Genomic DNA, 20,148 nt, shown 5'->3' with positions numbered 1-20,148 from the left:
CCATGATTACAGCAGTCTAAGTTGAAGGAAATGTGAAGCATCAAATATAAAGGATATACTTGAGGAATTTGAAATGTCCATTTGTTATTTATTGAATAATAAAACCTTAACAGAATCAAGTAACTTTCTAAGTTACTTGTCCATGAGTACGTAGATTAGAAAACAGCTGCATAAGGCAGCTTGATCGTACATACTTTAGCTGAAAGAGTAAAACATTCGACGTCAGTGCACTAAAGCCTGAATTTTATTTTAGTTTATAATCAAAATGTAGATGGGAATGCTCTACATTTTCCAGAAATTGTAAGGAAGGAGAGGAGGAATATTTTGGGAAGCTTGAATGAAAAGGAAAAATACTAAATAAACACAGTACACAAGTTTTCTCACCTTCCTTTGGGGTTGTCGCTTCACTTCTATTCTCTGTACCAAAGACTTGAATAAGCTCAACAAAATTAGCCTTCTTTGATATGAGTTCCCAGTAGGTCCCCATTTCACTTATTTTGCCCTCTTCCATCACTATTATAAGATCAGCATGAGGCAGGAGCATTAGGTTGTGTGTCACCAATACACGAGTCTGAAACACAGGATTTTCTATTTCAGCATATAAAAACAAAGCATGTATTAAAAGTCGGCATTTTATGCTGGAATGATCAGTTGGAAATTTTCTGGGATTCTGCTTATTTGTCTACTTTATTACTATTATGGTTGTTCATTGCCTGCTTTACTACATTTCTCCTTAAACTGCCAACTGTAACGTCAAACTGTTTATGCTTACAGCTATTTGATATTACTTGTACTTAACTGTTTCTTAATGTTTGTCTTCTGTTCAGGGGTGGTTTAGATTAGATCATAAAGAGAAGAGGTAGTTGTGTATGACAGTACAGTAGTTTAACAGTCTTACCATTAAATCTGCCTAGAAGTCTACCATTACTAGAGTTCTTTCTTCTGCCAGATACCTATCACCTACAGAGCACGTAAATTAGGAAAAGGAAGAAGGGAGAGACGGAAGTGAAAGACATTTACTTCATAGTAAGTAAGCTATTAATAAGTAAGTTCATAATAATACATGTGTTTTGCAGGCATCAGCAGGATTAATCTGCACTAACTCATAGCACTGAAGAGAGAATACTTTACTGTCCATCTTACCTTCCCACATTAACAGATCTTACATGGAAGGACTTATTCCCTTTGATTCCACTTTCCCTTTGGGAATTTCCTCAGTCAACAAGAAGCCCTTCTTTCTACAACTTACACTGGCTATAACTTATTTATGGCAGTGAAGCATCAAGAGTGACCACAAAGAGCTCTACCCTGCCTTGTATATGCACATCACAGCACTCCTCAATAGCTGCCAGCAAAGGAGAAATGACCAAGTATTATATGACTTTTTCAGACTTCGAGGTCAGGCCAGCTCTCAGTCTTGTTTTCTGCCTGCACTATGGCCATCTGATAGGCTTTAAACTGGTAGATTCAGCTGTGCTTTTTATTTAGCCTCTTTATTCAGAATATTTTTCAACAACACATTAGGAAAAAGATGAACTTTTGCAGAATGACTGAGGCATTGTGTCTGTTGCATTGTACAAAGCAGTTCACCCCCAAATTGAAAAGCAGCCTCCCTACTTTACCTTGTTTTTTAAGAGGCCCGAAGGCCCAATTAGCTTCTCAAAAAGATGTTTCCCAACATGTACATCTACAGCAGATAGGGGGTCATCCAGAAGATACAAGTCAGCATTGCTGTACACAGCTCTAGCAAGACTCACTCTCTGTTTCTGCCCTCCACTTATATTGACGCCCTAAGGAAAAAAAAAAAAGCAACAAAAAAAAAACACATTTTAATACAAAATACTACACAAGACCAGCATATCATAGTCAATTTCATCATTGTATTTTTCAGGTAACCAAAGTAAATTTTCTAATATTTATAAAAATAGAAAAGTTACAAGTTGGATTTTTAAGTAATTAGAGCAAAGTTTGCCCCTTGTTGATTAACTTCTCATTTCAAAATGGGCAATTACAATGCACCGTGGAAAATTAACTATTACTTACAGGCATACGGGCAATACTAATATTAATATTAATTATACTTCAAATTCTCACCCTTTCTCCAATCTCTGTTTGATCTCCCTTCGGTAACTGTTCCAAATCTGGCAGTAAAGCACAAGACTCTAAAACAAGCTCGTAGTATGACCTATTTAGATTTGCGCCGAAGAGAATATTTTCCTGTAAACTGTCATTTTGAATCCAAGCTTGCTGAGCAACGTATGCCACTGAACCCTAAATTAAAAGAATTGGAAACATTTTTTACTTGGTCTTTCTGAGCACCAAAAATAGCATTTTAATATAATCTTGCTATTCTAGCTTTATCTCAAAATAACAGGACATTACTTCCGTAATTTGAACATTAATAAAGCGGTAAAATTTTGACTAATAAAAAACAATTGGTTTAATATTCCTGTACAACAGCTTGCTGATAATTACTATAACAGCACATACTTCAAATAAAACTGACAGAGCTGGGACATGCATTGAGTGAAGTCGTTCAGTGAAAGATCTCAGTAACAAACAGTGACATCTTTTAAAGGTAATATTTACATACCTAATGTAGAGCCATTTTGCTGCATGTATCGACATACGGTTTGACTGTATTTTTACCTAACTTTCTGTGGAATATATAAACCCCTAAAAATTAAGATTACAGGATAGCAATGATCACCAGAAATGCTCCTAGATCTTTTCTTACATAAGCTGTATGTCCTGTAAAAATGGATGAAAAGATAAAATGGCACTTCCAAAAGCAGTTTTCCTTATTTTCTGGTGAGTAGGTCGGGGTGGAGTATGGAGGGACAGACAGACAATCTTACTCTTCTCTGAACTGTTCCTTCAAGTTTCTCCATTTCTCCGAGAATAGCAGAAAGAAAAGATGACTTTCCAGATCCAACCTGTCCCACAACAGCAACTAAAGAGCCTTCAGGAATGCTGACACTCAAGCTGGAAATATTAAGGAAGAAATTAGTTATCCTCTTTGTAAACACTGCATCATGTATGGGTTGTAGTCATTGTAAGAAAGAAATACTCTATTTTACCCTCAGGACAATGAGAAATCAGTATTTCAGTTTGCATGGCTTTTAAATATATACCCTTCAGCAACATGCAATAATGACTTTAAGAATAAATTTGCTGATCTGCAGATTGAGAGGTTGTTGTTTTCATCTGGTCACAATATAATCAAATGGGAGAATGTCTAACCAGTACACACATTTACTTGTCTCAGGCCTGTAGTTTCCTTTTTACCTTGTTCTGACAACCAACAGCTAGACTTCTCATGTAGAACCTACTGTATGCAACGTGTGAAAAATATCTGAGTAAAAAAGGCTGCTCTTCATCCTCCACAAATTTTGCTGTCAAAACACGTACAACCTGATCTCATAAACTTTTGCATACATAGAGAGCCACTTCCTCTACCTGTACTCCAGCTATCTGGATCTAAGCATGTTCTAAACCAAAGGCCCTATGGTAAAATAAGCATAGCCCCCCTTCAGATTAAAGTTTGAAGCATAGATAAGGTTGAGAAAGACTGTACACAGAGACTATACCAGGCTTTAATGACATCTGCTGAAACCAGCTTATGCCTGGAAATTATACTGCAGGCTCTGGCAAGTGATCCCCTCTATCCCTGAGATGAACAGAGTAGACAGCATGGTGAGAGGGTTAGATTGGGTGGGTGGTAACCGCTTCAGCTGCCCTAGTAAAATTGAACAGAGTTTATCAAGTAGGTTCTTCATTCTACTCCAGGGCATGATTATTCCGTTTTCTTACTAACACTGCAATGAATTCATTGTGTAGCAGCTTAAAAATATCTGAATTTATACCTAAAAAATACCTCATTAAGAAATGACAAACAAAAAAGGAGCGTTTTCAGGCAAGAGAGACCACTGTAAGAAAAGCAAACTTTGTTCTTTCCAAAGAAACTTAAACCTTCCTTGTGCAAACTGAAGTGTGAAACAATAGGAGTGCTATGTTGCAGAACCATATGCTATGTGGTTCCTCTTAGAGCATGAGGGAGTCCAGGTCAGATTTGACTTTCCAGAGCACGCTGATCACATGGGATACTCTGCAAATAACAGTGTGTGTTCTTTCTGGTGTCTTCATCATGAACTAGTCCTAACCCTGAAAATCTTTATAGATGTCACACTCTGCTGAAAGAGCTCATAAAAAGTAATGAATAAATATCTTACTTTTTTAAGATTGGCAGGCCATTTTTCTCCCAGCGGAAAGAAGCACCAATAAACCCAACAGCATGATCTGTTGCAGTAAAGGAAAAAGAACACAGTTGCTAATCCATCCCCTCAGTTGAGGTTCTTAATGATCACCCATTTAAACTAATGAGCAATTAAAAATGAGTAACTGCAGCTTACTTCCACTGTAGCTTGTATTAACATCCTCAGGGTTAAGATCCTCAGCACACAGAAAATCCTCTAAACGTCTCAGAGAAACCTTGGTCTGCAAGATGAACATACAGCACAACCTGTGCTACCTAAATTCTTAAATAATACTTAAAAACAAAAACAAAAAACAATCAAACAAAAAATAAACCAACAAAAAAAAAAAACTCTGGACAGTATGAAAAGACATATTCCTTGTCCTAATTAAAGGTAGACAAAAATTGGTGTTCAGGGTAAATGAAGCCATAAGCAAGCGTTCACCTCCCTCTCCCCCAGGATCTACGCTGCCAGGTAACTATAAAATAACAGAGCACGCTTGACCTATCCAATGTTAAAATATACAGTTAATCCTTGAATGGCTAGTTCTTCTGATTAGATTGTTTTCAAACACAGTATTTTACTGTGAGTGCAAATGTACTGTGACATAAAATGAGCTGAATTTACACTTGTGCTAATTTTTTAAGCTAATAGAACTCAACCTTAGGAAAAGACAAGTTTTTGATCTTACAGTATGCTGACCATAAATGAAGTCACATCAGGATGAGTACCTGTTCACAGTGCTACCCATCCTTACAAAAAGCTGGGTTGTAAAAAAGCTGTGACAGAGTACATTCATGGGCAGCTCCTATAATGTACCTCTAATAAAGCCTTAAAAGCTAACAATTCCCAATCCATATAATATCCCTACTAGTACACCATTAGGGCTGAAGGTTGCTGATGGAATGCCCTCAGCAGCTCTACTTCTTTTTTCTCTAATTCTTTCAGCAGTGACTAGTGAAAAACAGTAATGCAGAGGCCACATTGGGCCTCCCCTACTTGGTACCAAGGGCTCCAACATGTAACAATGTTTGAGTTATTTAAAAAAGATGTGGCCCAAACTGGTCCCACTTTTCACTGGGAACTGCAAAGAGGAGAAGTTGAGTAAAAGCAGATGATTTTAGCTCAAGCAAGGAAGAAAAGCCAGAAGTTGAAAGCTCAGTCGCAATCAACTGTTCCACCCCATTATCATTCTAGTTAAAAAACTGAGTCATCCTTTAAACAGCCTTCATGCTTCCCCTTCTGTAAAAATACTGTGCAGTTTCATCTTAGTAAAGTGTAACTTAAAATAACTGAATGACTTAATCATTCCTAGATATAGATGAAACACCAGAGAAGGACAAGAAGACAGAATAAACATCAGCCTTTTACTGCCCTTAGTCATAATATGCTTACCTGGGCCACAGCAGAGATCACAGATGGCAAATCAAACAAAGGCAGTCGCAGTATGTTAAATAAAGTAATAGATGTAAAAACTTTAGTTGCTGTTAAAACGTTCTCTTTGTCCAGATAAAAGAAGACTCCAAATGTAGCCAATGAGACCTTTTAAAATCAAAAAATGAAAAGAAAAATCACATTATAAATAAAGTCTATTTTGTTTGCATTTGAAAGATGTGGAATTCCATTTCTGCTTCACATATAAACAGGGACTTCTCTGCATTTGCTGCACTTGGAAATTATTTCATGGTTGCAATGTTGAGTGCTGAAATACTTGGCCACTGGGGTTGACCCAACTGGACGTGCATGAAACTATTAAATAATTTTCCTATCTCAGGAATTGATTTCTTCATTTCGAAAACACTTAGACATGACATTTCATGCTGACATTTCAGCAAATTCACATTTTTTTCTTTTTGCTGTCTGTATGATATTGGTCATAAAGTAAAATTATTTACTGCAGATATCTTTATTTCTACTACCTGGATTTATTTTTTTTTTTTTCAAAAAAATGTATAGTCATCAGAGAATAAGATGGGCTACTACGCAGCAGATACTCGAGCCTTCAGAACTACCCAGAAACACTTAAAGTTAAGAACCTGTCCTATGGGGTCTCATGTGCCATTTCTTGAGTTTAGGAGGAGTTTTGAACTAAAACAGGAGTCCTAAACTAGGAGTCCTATGAAAGTCCTAAATAATAATTTGATTATTTCACTGCACTTAATTTTGTGATTTTTTCTTACTCACTGCTTCAAGTATTTCAGTTATCAAGGTTACAAACCGGATGGCCTTAATGCCTAATGCCATCTCACCATACCTAAGGAATATTCATCCTCACTTAACTCACATATTGTGAGTTAAGCATCAGAATATTCCAGTCTGTGTAACTAAAGTTAAGAGTGGTCATTTATCCATAATGAAAAATCCAGTTTGATCCATTTACTTTCCAATGAAGTTTAACAGAGATATTTAAAGATCCAAAGACATGAATGGCTTCCTGATACAATTCCACTGAAACAAAGCTAGGATGAATTCAGCTCATGGTTGTCTTTTTGTTGTTGTTATGTGTTTTTTGTTTTTGTTTTTCTTTTCCATTTATTTAGAGGTTTAGTGTTTGAGAAGGGTTTGCTAAAAATTTCAGATTGAAAATACACTCCCTTAAATCAGAAGTATAAAGAAAATAGTTATTTCTATGCAACAGATAAAGTGCAATTAAAACAGTGAAATGAGATTCAGAAGACATAAATTTGATTTCTCACTTTCTAGCAGAAGTCTTTAAAAGGTTACTCAATCCATAATCTTTGTCTTGTTGCTCTCCAGTCGTATAATTAATATTAGAACCTGTGACTTCAGATATATTGCGTTAATAATATTTTTAAGATACTGTGAGGCAATGTTTGTGAGCAAACATTGTGAGCTACTAAAGCAACTGGAAATACAAGAGTCTTGCATGAATGAATATTTTAATGAAACGAACCATGAAAGGGATACATGTCAATGTTAGCATGGAGTAAGTCGTCAGATAGCCAGATGACTTCAAAACATCCACTTCACGTTCTCTAATGTTCATGACCTTCCTTTGGTATGAAGGTTCCCATGCATAAAGTTTGAGGATCTAGACAAATCAAACAAAAACAAGTTTTTGAATAAAATAGTGATCGTGCTTCACAAAATAAGCTTAAGCTCCAAATGTCATTTTCAAATATACAAAAACACCAAACTATAAGAACTTTAATGTTTTACAAATATAAGTATGAGCTCAGGTAGCTGAAACTTAGGTTATTCTTATGGAAAGAATGCTCTAGTCCCCCTTAATTCTACACATTTCAACATATTCCTATGCATCATAAATGATGAGTTGTTTTATTTCAGAATTGTATAAATAACGATTAAAACTAGGCAACTTTTAGAAGTGTTTTCTTTACATACCAAAATTTTAGTCTGCTAAAGGTTTTCAGACATCTACTAACACATTTTACATTCTAATAAAAATGTACTAAAATTAAGGCATCACAGATAAAGTTTTTCAAATAATATTAAACCATTAAATATCTTTCAAAAAAAAAAACTTTAAGCACATTATGTTAAAATGTCCTCTTTATAAGCTTCTATCAATATTGTCTGAAAGATTATTCACAGAACCCTATTTTTTTTAAATAACTTGTTTTCAGTCTTCACAAGTTAACAAAACCAAACCAAACCAAACACCACACCTTATTAGTTGTGGCATTACCTTTATTCCATGTAACATTTCACTTAGTAGCTTGACTCGTTGATCTGAATATCTCATTTGACTTTTCTGGTTAAAAGACAGCAATATTTTCATTTTTCAGTGACAAAAAAAGGAAAGAAAATATGCAGTATATTTAGGTAATAATTATGTTTTACAGTACTTTTGCCTTGCTGAAAAACACACTAGCACTGCAATTATATCATTTTCAGATATATATGTAAATCATATCACAGAATCACAGAATCACAGAATTTCTAGGTTGGAAGAGACCTCAAGATCACCTAGTTCTATGCCACCCCTTGCTATCAGCAGGGTCACCTCTCACCAGACCAGGTTGCCCAAAGCCCCAACCAGCCTGGCCTTGAACACTTCCAGGGATGGGGCATCCACAGCTTCTCTGGGCAGCCTGTTCCAGTACCTCACCACTTCAATTATAAATATTTTTTCCTAATATCTAATCTAAATTTACCCTCTTTTCATTTAAAGCTGTTACTCCTTGTCCTATCAGTATACTCCCTCATAAAGACACTCCCCATCTTTCCTGTAGGCCCCCTTTAGGTACTGGAAGGACCTATCAGGCTTCCAGTTCCCAGGGTGTTCAGGAAAACACTTCAGTACTTCTTTTCTCTCTGACATCTTAGTAGGAATCTAAGTATATGCATACCAGCTGCATCTTCAAAAGAGGTGAGGGCTTTTCTTACTGTGATGTCTCTACTATCACAGCCTTACAAAAAAATCTATGGATCTGTAGAAGAGTCTTCACTGCATGCTGCACTATCAAAGGCAGAATAAGTCAGACAGGTATTTGCCTTGATAGTAATGCAAAGCTTAGGGCTGTAGTGTTTGTTCCAGTGGACCTTGTGAAATTGTCAGTTAAAGTAATATGCAATGCATGCAAGAGAACCGTAGCATAAGAGAAGCAGGAAAGAAGCAGGAACACATATAGTACCTCTGTGGGAATTCTCATAAACATAACATACTCTCCTGAGGTTGAGAGAGCTGCTTAGCCTAAATAATAGAAGTGAAAGAGGGCCATAATCCTACAAAATCCCTTATTTAATAGAATTAACTCATGTAATATGCAAAAACATAACTGCTCCTAAATTGAGTCATATAGCAATTTTTACTAATACAAATGTATTGTTTCAGTATAATGAAAATTTAGGTATGCAATCTAAATAGTAGTTTAGCTATGAAACATATTGCTTTCTTACTGAAGTTATGCTCCCCCACTTTCCCCTCTAGTGGAAAACAGCTACAACATTGGGTTGTTTATTGTTTTGGTTTTAATTTTGATGTGCCAATATAATTCCTATGCCTGCATAATTTTAACCCCCCCCCCCTCCTTCATTTCTGCATTACGACAATTAAACCTCTCCTTACCATGTCTGTTTAAATGTCTCACCTTCAGACTTTTTACTTTGGCTGCAATAAGTGCATTTATAGGTATAACCAAAAGAAGCACTGCTACACCTGCTAGAGCAGAGGAGCCAAGTTCTTTCCAGAGAAAGACAACAGCCACGATGATCTGAAAAGGTGCTGACCATAACAGGTTGATGTTTACAGTTAGCTCCATGAGTTGCTGAGCATCTGCCGACATCAGGTTCACAATTTCCCCAGTTGTATACTTTCGTCGTGAAGAATTTGCTAAAGTTAAGGCCTGCAACCAGAAAATAGAGAGGGTAAAAGTTGCAAAAATCAACAATTTTGATGGGTTTAACTTCCCAGGAAAAGCTAAAAGAAGGGATGATAAATAGTAAAGCAAAGCTGAACTCAGCGAAACAAACTTGCAACTCCTCATGGTAAATAAAGAGGACACCATAGCACAAAGAGAGCTCAGAAAGGCTCAGCTTTGGGCTAGCTTGGATCTTCCAAGTGCAGGAAGCAACAGGCTTCACAGCAAGCACAAGTGCAGCGGGCTGACACCACATGTCCAGGTGTCTGAGGACTGATACCCAGCCAGATCACACGCACACTCTTGCTGTGACTCACATTTTTCCACTGTATCACCTGAATTCCTGCACAAAACTAGACGGTGCTGCAGCAACTCACTCCACCATCCATTCCACGTGCAAAACTCAACCTGATCTGATATTCACTGACTCTATTCAGAGAGAGGACCAAGCTATCTCTCTGACCTGTAGCTGTGGAAACTTGCCAGATGACATGCCCACTCTAGTTGCAGCCTCATACTATATTCCCCTGTTCATGACTTGATGTACTGACACATCCTCACACATGACATGAGAGAAAGAATTCCTCCATTTTCCTGAGTTGCAGCTGACAAGTGAAATGCTGCGTAGTGGTTCAGAAAATACCTGAAAAGGCCATGCCAAAAGGTTTATTTGAATACCTTGAGGAAAAAACGATTGCATTTTAAATTGGCTACTTTACTTCAGATTGGGATTATGTCTTGTCTTCCTTAACATTTCCTTCGTTGTCAAATACTGCAGTAAAAATACCAATGTGTTGTGTTTGTAACAGAGTGAATTAAAGGTGCAGCACTGAGAAAACAGCTTCATCTCATATGCTTCGGGACCCAGGGTGCCCTGAGCTGGAGGGCCGGGACGGTGGGGATGACAAACTCCCAACCGACCCTGAACGTGTGTGGGATTTGCTACTCCACCTGGATCCCTACAAGTCCATGGGTCCGGATGGGATTCATCCCCGGGTGCTGAAAGAGCTGGCGGACGTCATCGCGGAACCTCTCTCAATTATTTTTCAACGATCCTGGGAATTTGGAGAGGTCCCGGTAGACTGGAAGCTGGCAAATGTTGTGCCAATTTTCAAGAAGGGTCAGAAAGAAGACCCTAGCAATTACAGGCCTGTCAGTCTCACGTCAGTGCCTGGTAAAATCATGGAGAAGATGGTTCTCGAACTTATTGAGGCGCACCTGGGGGACAAAGCAGTCATTGGTCCCAGCCAGCATGGGTTTGTGAAGGGTAGGTCCTGCCTAACTAACCTGATTTCCTTTTATGATAAGATCACCCGTATGGTGGACCAAGGGAAACCAGCTGATGTGATTTTTTTTGGACTTCAGCAAGGCTTTTGACACGGTTTCCCATAGGATCCTACTGGACAAAATGTCCACCATACAGCTAAATAAAAACATCATACGATGGGTGAGCAATTGGCTAATGGGCAGGGCCCAAAGGGTTATGGTAAATGGGGCTGCGTCAGGCTGGCGGGCGGTCACCAGTGGGGTCCCTCAAGGCTCCATTTTAGGGCCGGTACTTTTCAATATTTTTATAAACGATCTGGATGTAGGAATAGAGGGTATTTTGAGCAAGTTTGCTGATGACACCAAACTTGGAGGAGTTGTAGACTCAAATGAGGGCGTAAAGGCCTTACAGAGGGATCTGGACAGGTTGGAGAGCTGGGCGATCACCATCCGCATGAAGTTCAATAAGAGCAAGTGCCGGGTCCTGCACCTGGGACGGGGAAACCCTGGCTGCATGTACAGACTGGGCGATGAGACGCTGGAGAGCAGCCTGGAAGAGAGGGATCTGGGGGTCGTGGTAGACAGCAAGTTGAATATGAGCCAGCAGTGTGCCCTGGCAGCCAGGAGGGCCAATCGTGTCCTGGGGTGCATCAAGCACGGCATCGCTAGTAGGTCAAGGGAGGTGATTGTCCTGCTCTACTCTGCGCTGGTGCGGCCTCACCTCGAGTACTGTGTGCAGTTCTGGGCACCACAGTATAAAAAGGACATGAAACTGTTGGAGAGTGTCCAGAGGAGGGCTACGAAGATGGTGAAAGGCCTGGAGGGGAAGACGTACGAGGAACGGCTGAGATCACTGGGCCTGTTCAGCCTGGAGAAGAGGAGGCTGAGGGGAGACCTCATCACAGTCTACAACTTCCTCGTAAGGGGATGTCGAGAGGCAGGAGACCTTTTCTCCATTAACACTAGTGACAGGACCCGCGGGAACGGGGTTAAGCTGAGGCAGGGGAAATTTAGGCTGGACGTCAGGAGGGGGTTCTTCACTGAGAGGGTGGTTGCACACTGGAACAGGCTCCCCAGGGAAGTGGTCACTGCACCGAGCCTGTCTGAATTTAAGAAGAGATTGGACTGTGCACTTAGGCACATGGTCTGAACTTTTGGGTAGACCTGTGCGGTGTCAAGAGTTGGACTTGATGATCCTTAAGGGTCCCTTCCAACTCAGGATATTCTATGATTCTATGCTATACAGTAACAGCATTCTAAACATTTTAATGTTTTGTAGGTCACACACAGATACCTTCAATATTACATTATGAGCACTTTCCTCTCTCACAGTTAGTAATAATCTCAACTTTAATAAGAAATACTGCAGGTAATGTAAGTTACACATAGATTTATACAGCAGTTAACCTACTGCACATTCAAATCAAGTGAAAATCAGTTTCATTTAAATCAAGGAGAAAAAATTCAACCTCCAGAGGAGACAAAGTGGCAAACTTCAGTTTGTTATATTCACTTCGACTGTACAGCAAAAGCTGTGATCACATACATCCTTGCTTTTTCTCTGTAATTCTAGCCTGAAATATTTTCCTATGTCATTCAGTAAATTTGGGGAAATTATCCCATAATCATAGAACCATTTGGGTTGAAAAGGACCCGTAAGAATTATCAAGTTCAACCTGCCCATGGCAGGGACATCTTTCTCTAGATCCAGTTGCTCAAAGCCCCATACTACCCAACACTGAACACTTCCAGTGATGGGTCACACAACTTCCCTGGACAACCTATTCCAGTGTCACACCACCCTCTTTGTGAAAGATTTCTTCCTTATATCCAAACTAAATCTAATAAAAATAGGAAGAGCTCAGCTTGTAACAGGTTGCTGAAAAAAGAATTTAACTGCAAGATTGGAGCATCTGAAGAGAAATGCTGTTGAAATTACAAATTCTTATGCATAAAAATCATCACAATATAAGGTCAATCTGTAAGCCTGTCACCAGTTTATAGTATCTTTGGTTTTGATCATGCTGAGAAGCTTATTTTAATTTATTTTTTTTGTTTGTTTCAAAAGAAAACAGAATGCATGATTACCTTTTTGTATAGCAGGCCAACAACGGCAGTCTTGATTTTGACTGCAGTAAGCATATTGTTACGCTGGTATAGCTGATGTAGGAGAGTTTGTGAGAAAGCTACAAAAAAAAGGGCAATAGCGTAGCCATATCCACTTCCATATGAACTAGGGTGATTTTCACTTAGAGTTATCATTGACCTGTAAATGAAGCAAAATAAAATTTTAGACTCTGTGCACATAGTCAACAACCAACAATATAAAGTTCACTAAATTGACATACTGGCAACTTGTTTAATTAAATCCATTTTGCATCCAGGCATGTCATGAAGACAAACCACATTAAAAATAGTGTTTTACTATTTGTTAGCCTAGAAAAAATTATCAAACACTATTCTAAAAATTAATTGGCTAGTGCTGACTTCGCTGGCAATGCAGTACAAATAAAGAACAGCACAAAAGAAAAAAAAACAGAGCATTTTAATTGTGAAGTCACAAAGGCTGCACCTACCAACTACAAAAGTGAGAAAATAAATCTGAAGGAAAATTAATTCTTATGTTGGTGTTAGCAAAAGTTTATCTTAAATAACCAGCAACTGTGGTATCTTCAAACAGATCTTGAAACAGGTCAACAGGTTTGTTCAGCATCCCAGGATACAACAGAATTTCCCTGACACAGGGTATGGAAGTTAACAATAATTCTGTTCGTTATTAGTTTTCTTTATAAAAGCACAAGATAAATTCTTTATACTTTTCTGTTAAGCATAATATCCATCCACCTTATGATATTAATAACATTAGAAGAGAGTTACCACAGTTTTCCCAGAAACCTTGGAACTATAGACATTGTTGTACATTTAATTTTTTTATTTTTTTTTTTGTAAAAGTAGAGACACAAAAATATTAACAAAAAGCAGGAAAGTTAAATATCTCAGCACTTCACTTTTTTTTCTTTTGTTTTTTTTTTTTTTTTAATATTTGATTTTGTATTTAACTATATTTAACACTTAAATATTGTGGAAATGAGTTTATATTGCTTTTATCTCAGTCTGTCAGTCAATAAACTGATCACTTTGAGCTTTCCCTCATTAGATCATTTACAGATAATCACTGAAGGAAAAAAAATAAAACACAAAAAAAAACACCCCATCTTTACACATCTAAGCTGTTGCTTAGTTTGGTTTTAATACCAGTAACCCTTTATTATTACTAATCATCTTTAAACATACAGTAAAACACATTAACAACTTACTTCATTATTTGTGAACTCATGAAAGGCAGAATGTCAGCTGCAACTTTTAGAAAAGCAACTTTAATCAATAAAAATTTAAATGTTTGCCATAGTGGCAAAATCAAAGATTGCTTATGGAAACTCGTTGTCTTGCTTTTGCATAGCATTCTTTTGATGTAAGAAGCCTGCAAGATTACAAAAATATGTAGATAATTAACAAATGAAATGATTTCATCCCTCTACCCCACCTACAAATATAACATATGAAACATAAAGTGTCCATTTCAAGTCATGTTTGTACTTATGTTCTGAAGAAGCACATTTCCTATAGTCAGGACTGAAGAAAAACTGTGGTAAGAAATGAACTGTGGTTTTATGTAGTCTGGCTAGAAATCTTTTAGGAAAGGAAAAATATTGTTTCTAGGGTTGTCTAGAAGCCCTACAAAATCAGAAAATAATTTAATCCTCAAATGATTGTCACAGGTCAAAAAACTTAGACTTTTAAGAACTTTATGTCTAAGGTTGAAAAAAATGTTAGCTGTTCTTAATTATCACCGCCATCAATCCTGCAGCAGACTTTTGGATTTCTTTCCTCCATTGCTTTTCAAAGTTAGGACACACGCTGTATGGTGAATCACTTTCATTCAGCTCAAACAGGTCATCCCTCTCCAATGGTTTTTTATAGCCTATAGATATTAGCCTGAAAAACAAACAAACAAAAAAGCAAACAACGAATTTAGACAGCATGAAATACAGAGAAAAAAAAAAAAAAAAAAAAAACACAGACATACAAACTCAAAAAGTTAAGGATATCATTTTGGGTATATAAATAAACTCCATATTCAAAATAATATATGTAATCTTATAAAGGCTACAGCCTAACACTGGAACATACTTACAGTCACCTTAAATATACTGAAATTTACCTGAAGTAAGAAGGTCCCAAACAGACTGAGTAAACTTTTTACTTCAAAGTCTGTCTACATTTCTGATCCCACATTTCTCTACAGGAAAATACAGTATTTCACAAACCTGTGTAGCACCATTACACAGTTACTACTATAACTGGGAATTAAATCTTATTTTTTTTAATTCTCAGATTGCATTATGTTGTGACTCACTTCTAACCAAAGTAACAACCTTAAACTGCTGGGGTTCAGCACAAGTATGATGGAAGTTTCCTTACTGCAGATCTTCATGTATTAAAATTTTGTTTCAGCAAAGTGCTGTTACTCACTTTATTGTTAAAAAGACGTGAAATCAGTCTTAAAAGTAGCAAAATAGGGCTGATGAACAAGCTACAAGAATTCCATTTCAAAGAATAACTGTTGACCTGTATTTTTTGACAGGCAGGACAGATTTCAGAGAACTTGCCATCCCATTCCTGAGATGGAAAAAATGCAGCAGGACTAATGTGGACAATCTTATGCACCTTAAAGAAAGCCCCAAACATCTGGGAAGCAGCAAGAGACACATACACGGACACAGGAGTGTTTCCTGTCAGTGGCAGCTGTAATGCTTTTAGGCTGGTGGTGATTTTCGTCCCTGAGGGCTGAAATGCAGATGCAGTGTCCATCTTCTCTAGAGCGTGCATCCAGTGCAGACTTCTGTGCCAATCAGTGCCAGTGCTGGGCTTCGTGTTAATGTGTGTGCCATTGTGCTTAGCACAGTATGCAGAGTAAGATTCAGAAACTTTTGTTGGAAGTAACAAAATTCTAGTGGGGATGGACCTCACTATCCATATGGGCCTCCTTTCTACTGAAACTGTAACATCAAAGACAAAGCGTATTTGTCCTACACTTGATAAATTTAGGCAAAAACAACACTGCCTTGTACTATGAGCACCAGCTTTTGAGAAGATGAGGAAAGCAGACCAATTAATACTTAAGTTATGCAGAATGACATTGGCTATTCATCTCAGTGCTAAAAACCACTGCTGCCTCCAGCTATTTGGTAAACTGATTTACCAAATGCCCTTCACAGTGCAATCTCTGCATTGCATGAATGCTGAGGAAACATAATATGGCATTACATGTTTATTATATAACAATTAATTTGAGACTTTTTCATTTAGATTGCAAGCACTGAAGGTGAGTTTAACAATTTATTACTCTTGTTTGCTTCTGCTTGGGAAGAGGGATCATATATAATATTTACAGTATTAATTTAGTTGCATCCAGTAACCTATTTCATCGTAAACCAAGCTCTAACTGAGCAGAACTGAAATCTTAACACCCCAGCCCACTCCCTTCTTTTCGTTAAACATTGTGGAACTGGTTAAAAAACACAATGTTTTGTTAAAAAACAAAACCAAAAAACACAAATGTCCCATATTGGACATTTGGGTTAACATTATGACATAAACAAATAAATATTATATGAATGTACTGTACTCAGTAGACTGCATACTTTGGTATGGTACAGAAAGACTGGTAACAACCACAGCTACTCTGAAAATGGTGTACTCTTGAACTCCAGCCCTGTTGAAGGTAACCAAATACTCCCAGTGCTTTAAATAATCTGATTGTTTTGTCTCAGCTTATTAAGTGCAGATACCATTTTCAGTTTTTGCTTAAAAATAATAATGTTGAATAAAGCAAGCCATAGTTACCATACTCCTAAAATACTTTTTCTCACTTAAAATGTTCATATAGGTCTGGCTTAAATGATTTGGAAAAAAAAAAAAGAAAACTGTTACATCTTCTGACTATTACTCATTCATAACACGAGATTGTTTGAAATACCATCCAAAGTATTAAGTGACTGGAAGACGCATGACTTCATACAGCTGAACTTTTAGTTCCTATTTTTCAGTGGAAAAAATCTTAAGAAGCAGAGGGACTCTCCTGGTCTTCTTAAACAGGTGATCTACTGTAATGATGTACGGCCTGACGTAAACAAGGGAGGAAGACAAATATGAAGTCAGCTATTTTAAAAACACCTTAAATGTACCACTGAGTATTTGTTCCTGGAGATCTAGCAAATTGTTATGTCACTATAAAAAGCACAAAGAAAACCTTGCTTTATTTTTTGTCTATTGCCAAACTTTACAAAGGAGAAATAATAAATAAAAAATAGCCTATTTGGGGCACTTAAATCCTGTGGCTAAAAGTAGTTTCTATCACAAAAAGAATGCTGTGCTATCAAAAAATAGTATGATCTCTAAAAATGGTAAACTTTGATTTTTGTATAAAAATTTAACAGCAATCTCAGTCTCAAGCTATGGATAAAGCCTGAATGACAGCGTGGAATGTGCAAGCTCTGTAATTCAGAATTTATCAATGAACTTTAACAAGCTACTTATTAAGTTCTTACCTGCTAAACCAGGCATATGTTAATTTACTGAGGCAAAAAGCATTTTCCTCAGGGCTGCATTTCTGTTTAAAAAAAAAAAAAAAAGGGAAAAAAAAAAAAGGCATGTTACTTGAAAGACTAAAGAACTTTTTTCCCTCTTAGTATTCCTTAATAGTTCTTAGGAGCTATTTAATTCTAATCTACAACACTGCCTACACTTAACATTGCTTTTTTGTTGTTTGTTTGTTTTGGTTCCTGCTCCCACCAATAAATTCTAACACAAGGTATGGAGAATGAGAGATCTTCCGTTTCATGACTTAATAAATTTCACAACTCAACTTGCAGTGAGACGATAATTAACCATCACTTAAGCTTGATATTGCACTGTTTATACACACTCCAGAGTATTACACCAACAGTAAACCATGCCCAATATAAGCAAGCGTTCCTTAAATTTTGAGGGTTAAAATCTTGATTTATTCTTCCCCTATTTGAAATCCTGGCTACTGGAAGCGATCAACTGCTAATATCTAAAGAAAAGCAACCTCCTTTCAGACATTAAGAGATGAAGTACTTCTAACGTGTACTGTACAGGTGAAGGAAGAGAGAAGAGTATTAGGATCATGTACTGCTGCCTGTTCATATCCTACTGGAGATAAAGGCAATACAGGAAAACAAGCATGCACTGTCCCGCGCTGCCTGAGGTATTTGTACCCACACCCAAGAAGCCTTTAGCACCCCTAGGGCGTAACTTCCGTCCCTCAGTAATTCAGCAACACCTTGAACTAATTTCTAACAGGAGGTGCAGTTACAGTTCTTTTCGGTAGGTGGTGTGAAGAAACCACCTATGAAAAACGCTGCCGGTGATCTGAGATCCTATATTGAAAAAATGTGGAAAATACAATTGTTCTTGCACTTTCGGTGAAAAACGACTGAATGATAATCCAGGAAACCAGTACGTAAGGAAAATGTACATGCTCCTTCTGTAACAAGCATATCTCCTTGTGCGCCTACTTGCCCTTCGCTATCAGATGTAAATATTCGTCACAGATCATGGCAACTTCGGGATTTTATATTCACGCAGCACTGCTTGCCTGAAATGCCGTCTTTTACTATTAAAGAAGCCTTGGGCACGAACATTTTCTGGTCAAATCCTGCTCCTATTTCTATCCAAGGCAAAGCTCCTACTTCCTTAAGAAAGACTAAAAAAAAAAAAAAAAAAAAAAAAAGTGAGCAAATCCCCGGCCTAGAGACCTCGTATGAATTCACAGGATACGTCCCAGGACGCCTGTGGTGCAACACAGTCCCTGTTAACTGCGTGTTAGCACGGGGCTGCGGGGACACCTGCACCAAACCCCGTCACGACTACGCCCCTCCGCCGCCCTCCTCACGACTCCCTCCCGCTGCCTCCCCCTCGTCCCACGGCGGCAGCTCCCCCACGGCTGGGCTGGGCTAGGCTGTGCTGAACCGGCCCGGCCCGCCCGGCCGCCCCCACCTTCTCCCCGCTCGGGCTCAGCCGCTCGTAACTGCCGGCCATGGCCGGGCTGCCCCGCGCACACTGGGCGGGGACAGGGCGGGCGCTGCTGCCTCCGCCGCCTCCGCCCCTGCTCGGGGCTTCAGGGCTTGACCTATCGGAAGGCGGGGGGGGGAGAGGAACATGTAATGCCGTGCAAGGTTGTTTGGTGGTATGAGTGACAACATGAGTTTAAAATCACAGAACGACAGAATTTCTAGGTTGGAAGAGACCTCAAGATCATCGAGTCCAACCTCTGACCTAACACTAACAGTCCCCACTAAACCATATCCCTAAGCTCTACATCTAAATGTCTTTTAAAGACTTCCAGGGATGGTGACTCCACCACTTCCCTGGGCAGCCTGTTCCAATGCCTAACAACCCTTTCGGTAAAGAAGTTCTTCCTAACATCCAACCTAAAACTCCCCTGGCTCAACTTAAGCCCATTCCCCCTCGTCCTGTCACCAGGCACGTGGGAGAACAAACCAACCCCCACCTCGCTACAGCCTCCCTTGAGGTACCCATAGAGAGCAATAAGGTCGCCCCTGAGCCTCCTCTTCTCCAGGCTGAACAAGCCCAGCTCCCTCAGCCGCTCCTCGTAGGACTTGTTCTGCAGGCCCCTCACCAGCTTCGTCGCCCTTCTCTGCACCCGCTCAAGCACCTCCATGTCCTTCTTGTAGCGAGGGGCCCAAAACTGAACTGAACACAGCACTCGAGGTGCGGCCGAGTACAGGGGGACGATCACCTCCCTAGCCCTGCTGGTCACACTGTTCCTGATACAAGCCAGGATGCCGTTGGCCTTCTTGGCCACCTGAGCACACTGCTGGCTCATATTCAGCCGACTATCCACCATCACTCCCAGGTCCTTCTCTGCCTGGCAGCTCTCCAACCATTCCTCTCCCAGTCTGTAGCTCTGCTTGGGGTTATTGCGCCCCAGGTGCAGGACCCGGCACTTGGCCTTGTTGAACTTCATGCAGTTGACCTCAGCCCATCGGTGCAGCCTATCCAGATCCTCCTGCAGAGCCTTCCTATCCTCAAGCAGATCGACACACGCACCTAACTTGGCGTCATCTGCGAACTTACTGAGGGTGCACTCGATGCCCTCGTCCAGATCATCGATGAAGATATTAAAGAGGACCGGCCCCAGCACCGAGCCCTGGGGGACGCCACTAGTGACT

General features: G+C 39.0%; 1 protein-coding gene across 1 annotated transcript in view; it reads right to left on the bottom strand.

Annotated features, from left to right (window-relative positions):
• Positions 1-19,004, bottom strand: part of LOC311222318 (multidrug resistance-associated protein 1-like) — a 35,205-nt gene extending 16,201 nt beyond the window's left edge. The window contains exons 1-15 of the mRNA XM_084306552.1: positions 18,953-19,004; positions 17,479-17,540; positions 14,719-14,863; positions 14,185-14,348; positions 12,956-13,133; positions 9,332-9,586; positions 7,927-7,992; positions 7,171-7,308; positions 5,652-5,798; positions 4,413-4,497; positions 4,233-4,299; positions 2,859-2,985; positions 2,095-2,271; positions 1,623-1,790; positions 385-571 (exon numbers count right to left, since the gene is read on the bottom strand). Of these exons, the coding sequence (XP_084162678.1) occupies positions 385-571; positions 1,623-1,790; positions 2,095-2,271; positions 2,859-2,985; positions 4,233-4,299; positions 4,413-4,497; positions 5,652-5,798; positions 7,171-7,308; positions 7,927-7,992; positions 9,332-9,586; positions 12,956-13,133; positions 14,185-14,348; positions 14,719-14,863; positions 17,479-17,540; positions 18,953-18,994 (2,008 nt within the window). The 5' untranslated portion in view covers positions 18,995-19,004. The remainder of the gene's footprint in view (positions 1-384; positions 572-1,622; positions 1,791-2,094; positions 2,272-2,858; positions 2,986-4,232; positions 4,300-4,412; positions 4,498-5,651; positions 5,799-7,170; positions 7,309-7,926; positions 7,993-9,331; positions 9,587-12,955; positions 13,134-14,184; positions 14,349-14,718; positions 14,864-17,478; positions 17,541-18,952) is intronic.
• Between the last annotated feature and the right edge of the window lie 1,144 nt (positions 19,005-20,148).

Source organism: Netta rufina, assembly GCF_964035555.1.
Source record: "Netta rufina genome assembly, chromosome: 1".
Taxonomy (NCBI): Eukaryota; Metazoa; Chordata; class Aves; order Anseriformes; family Anatidae; genus Netta; species Netta rufina.
The sequence above is the reverse complement of the archived record's forward strand: the minus strand, read 5'-3'. Positions and strand labels throughout refer to the sequence as shown.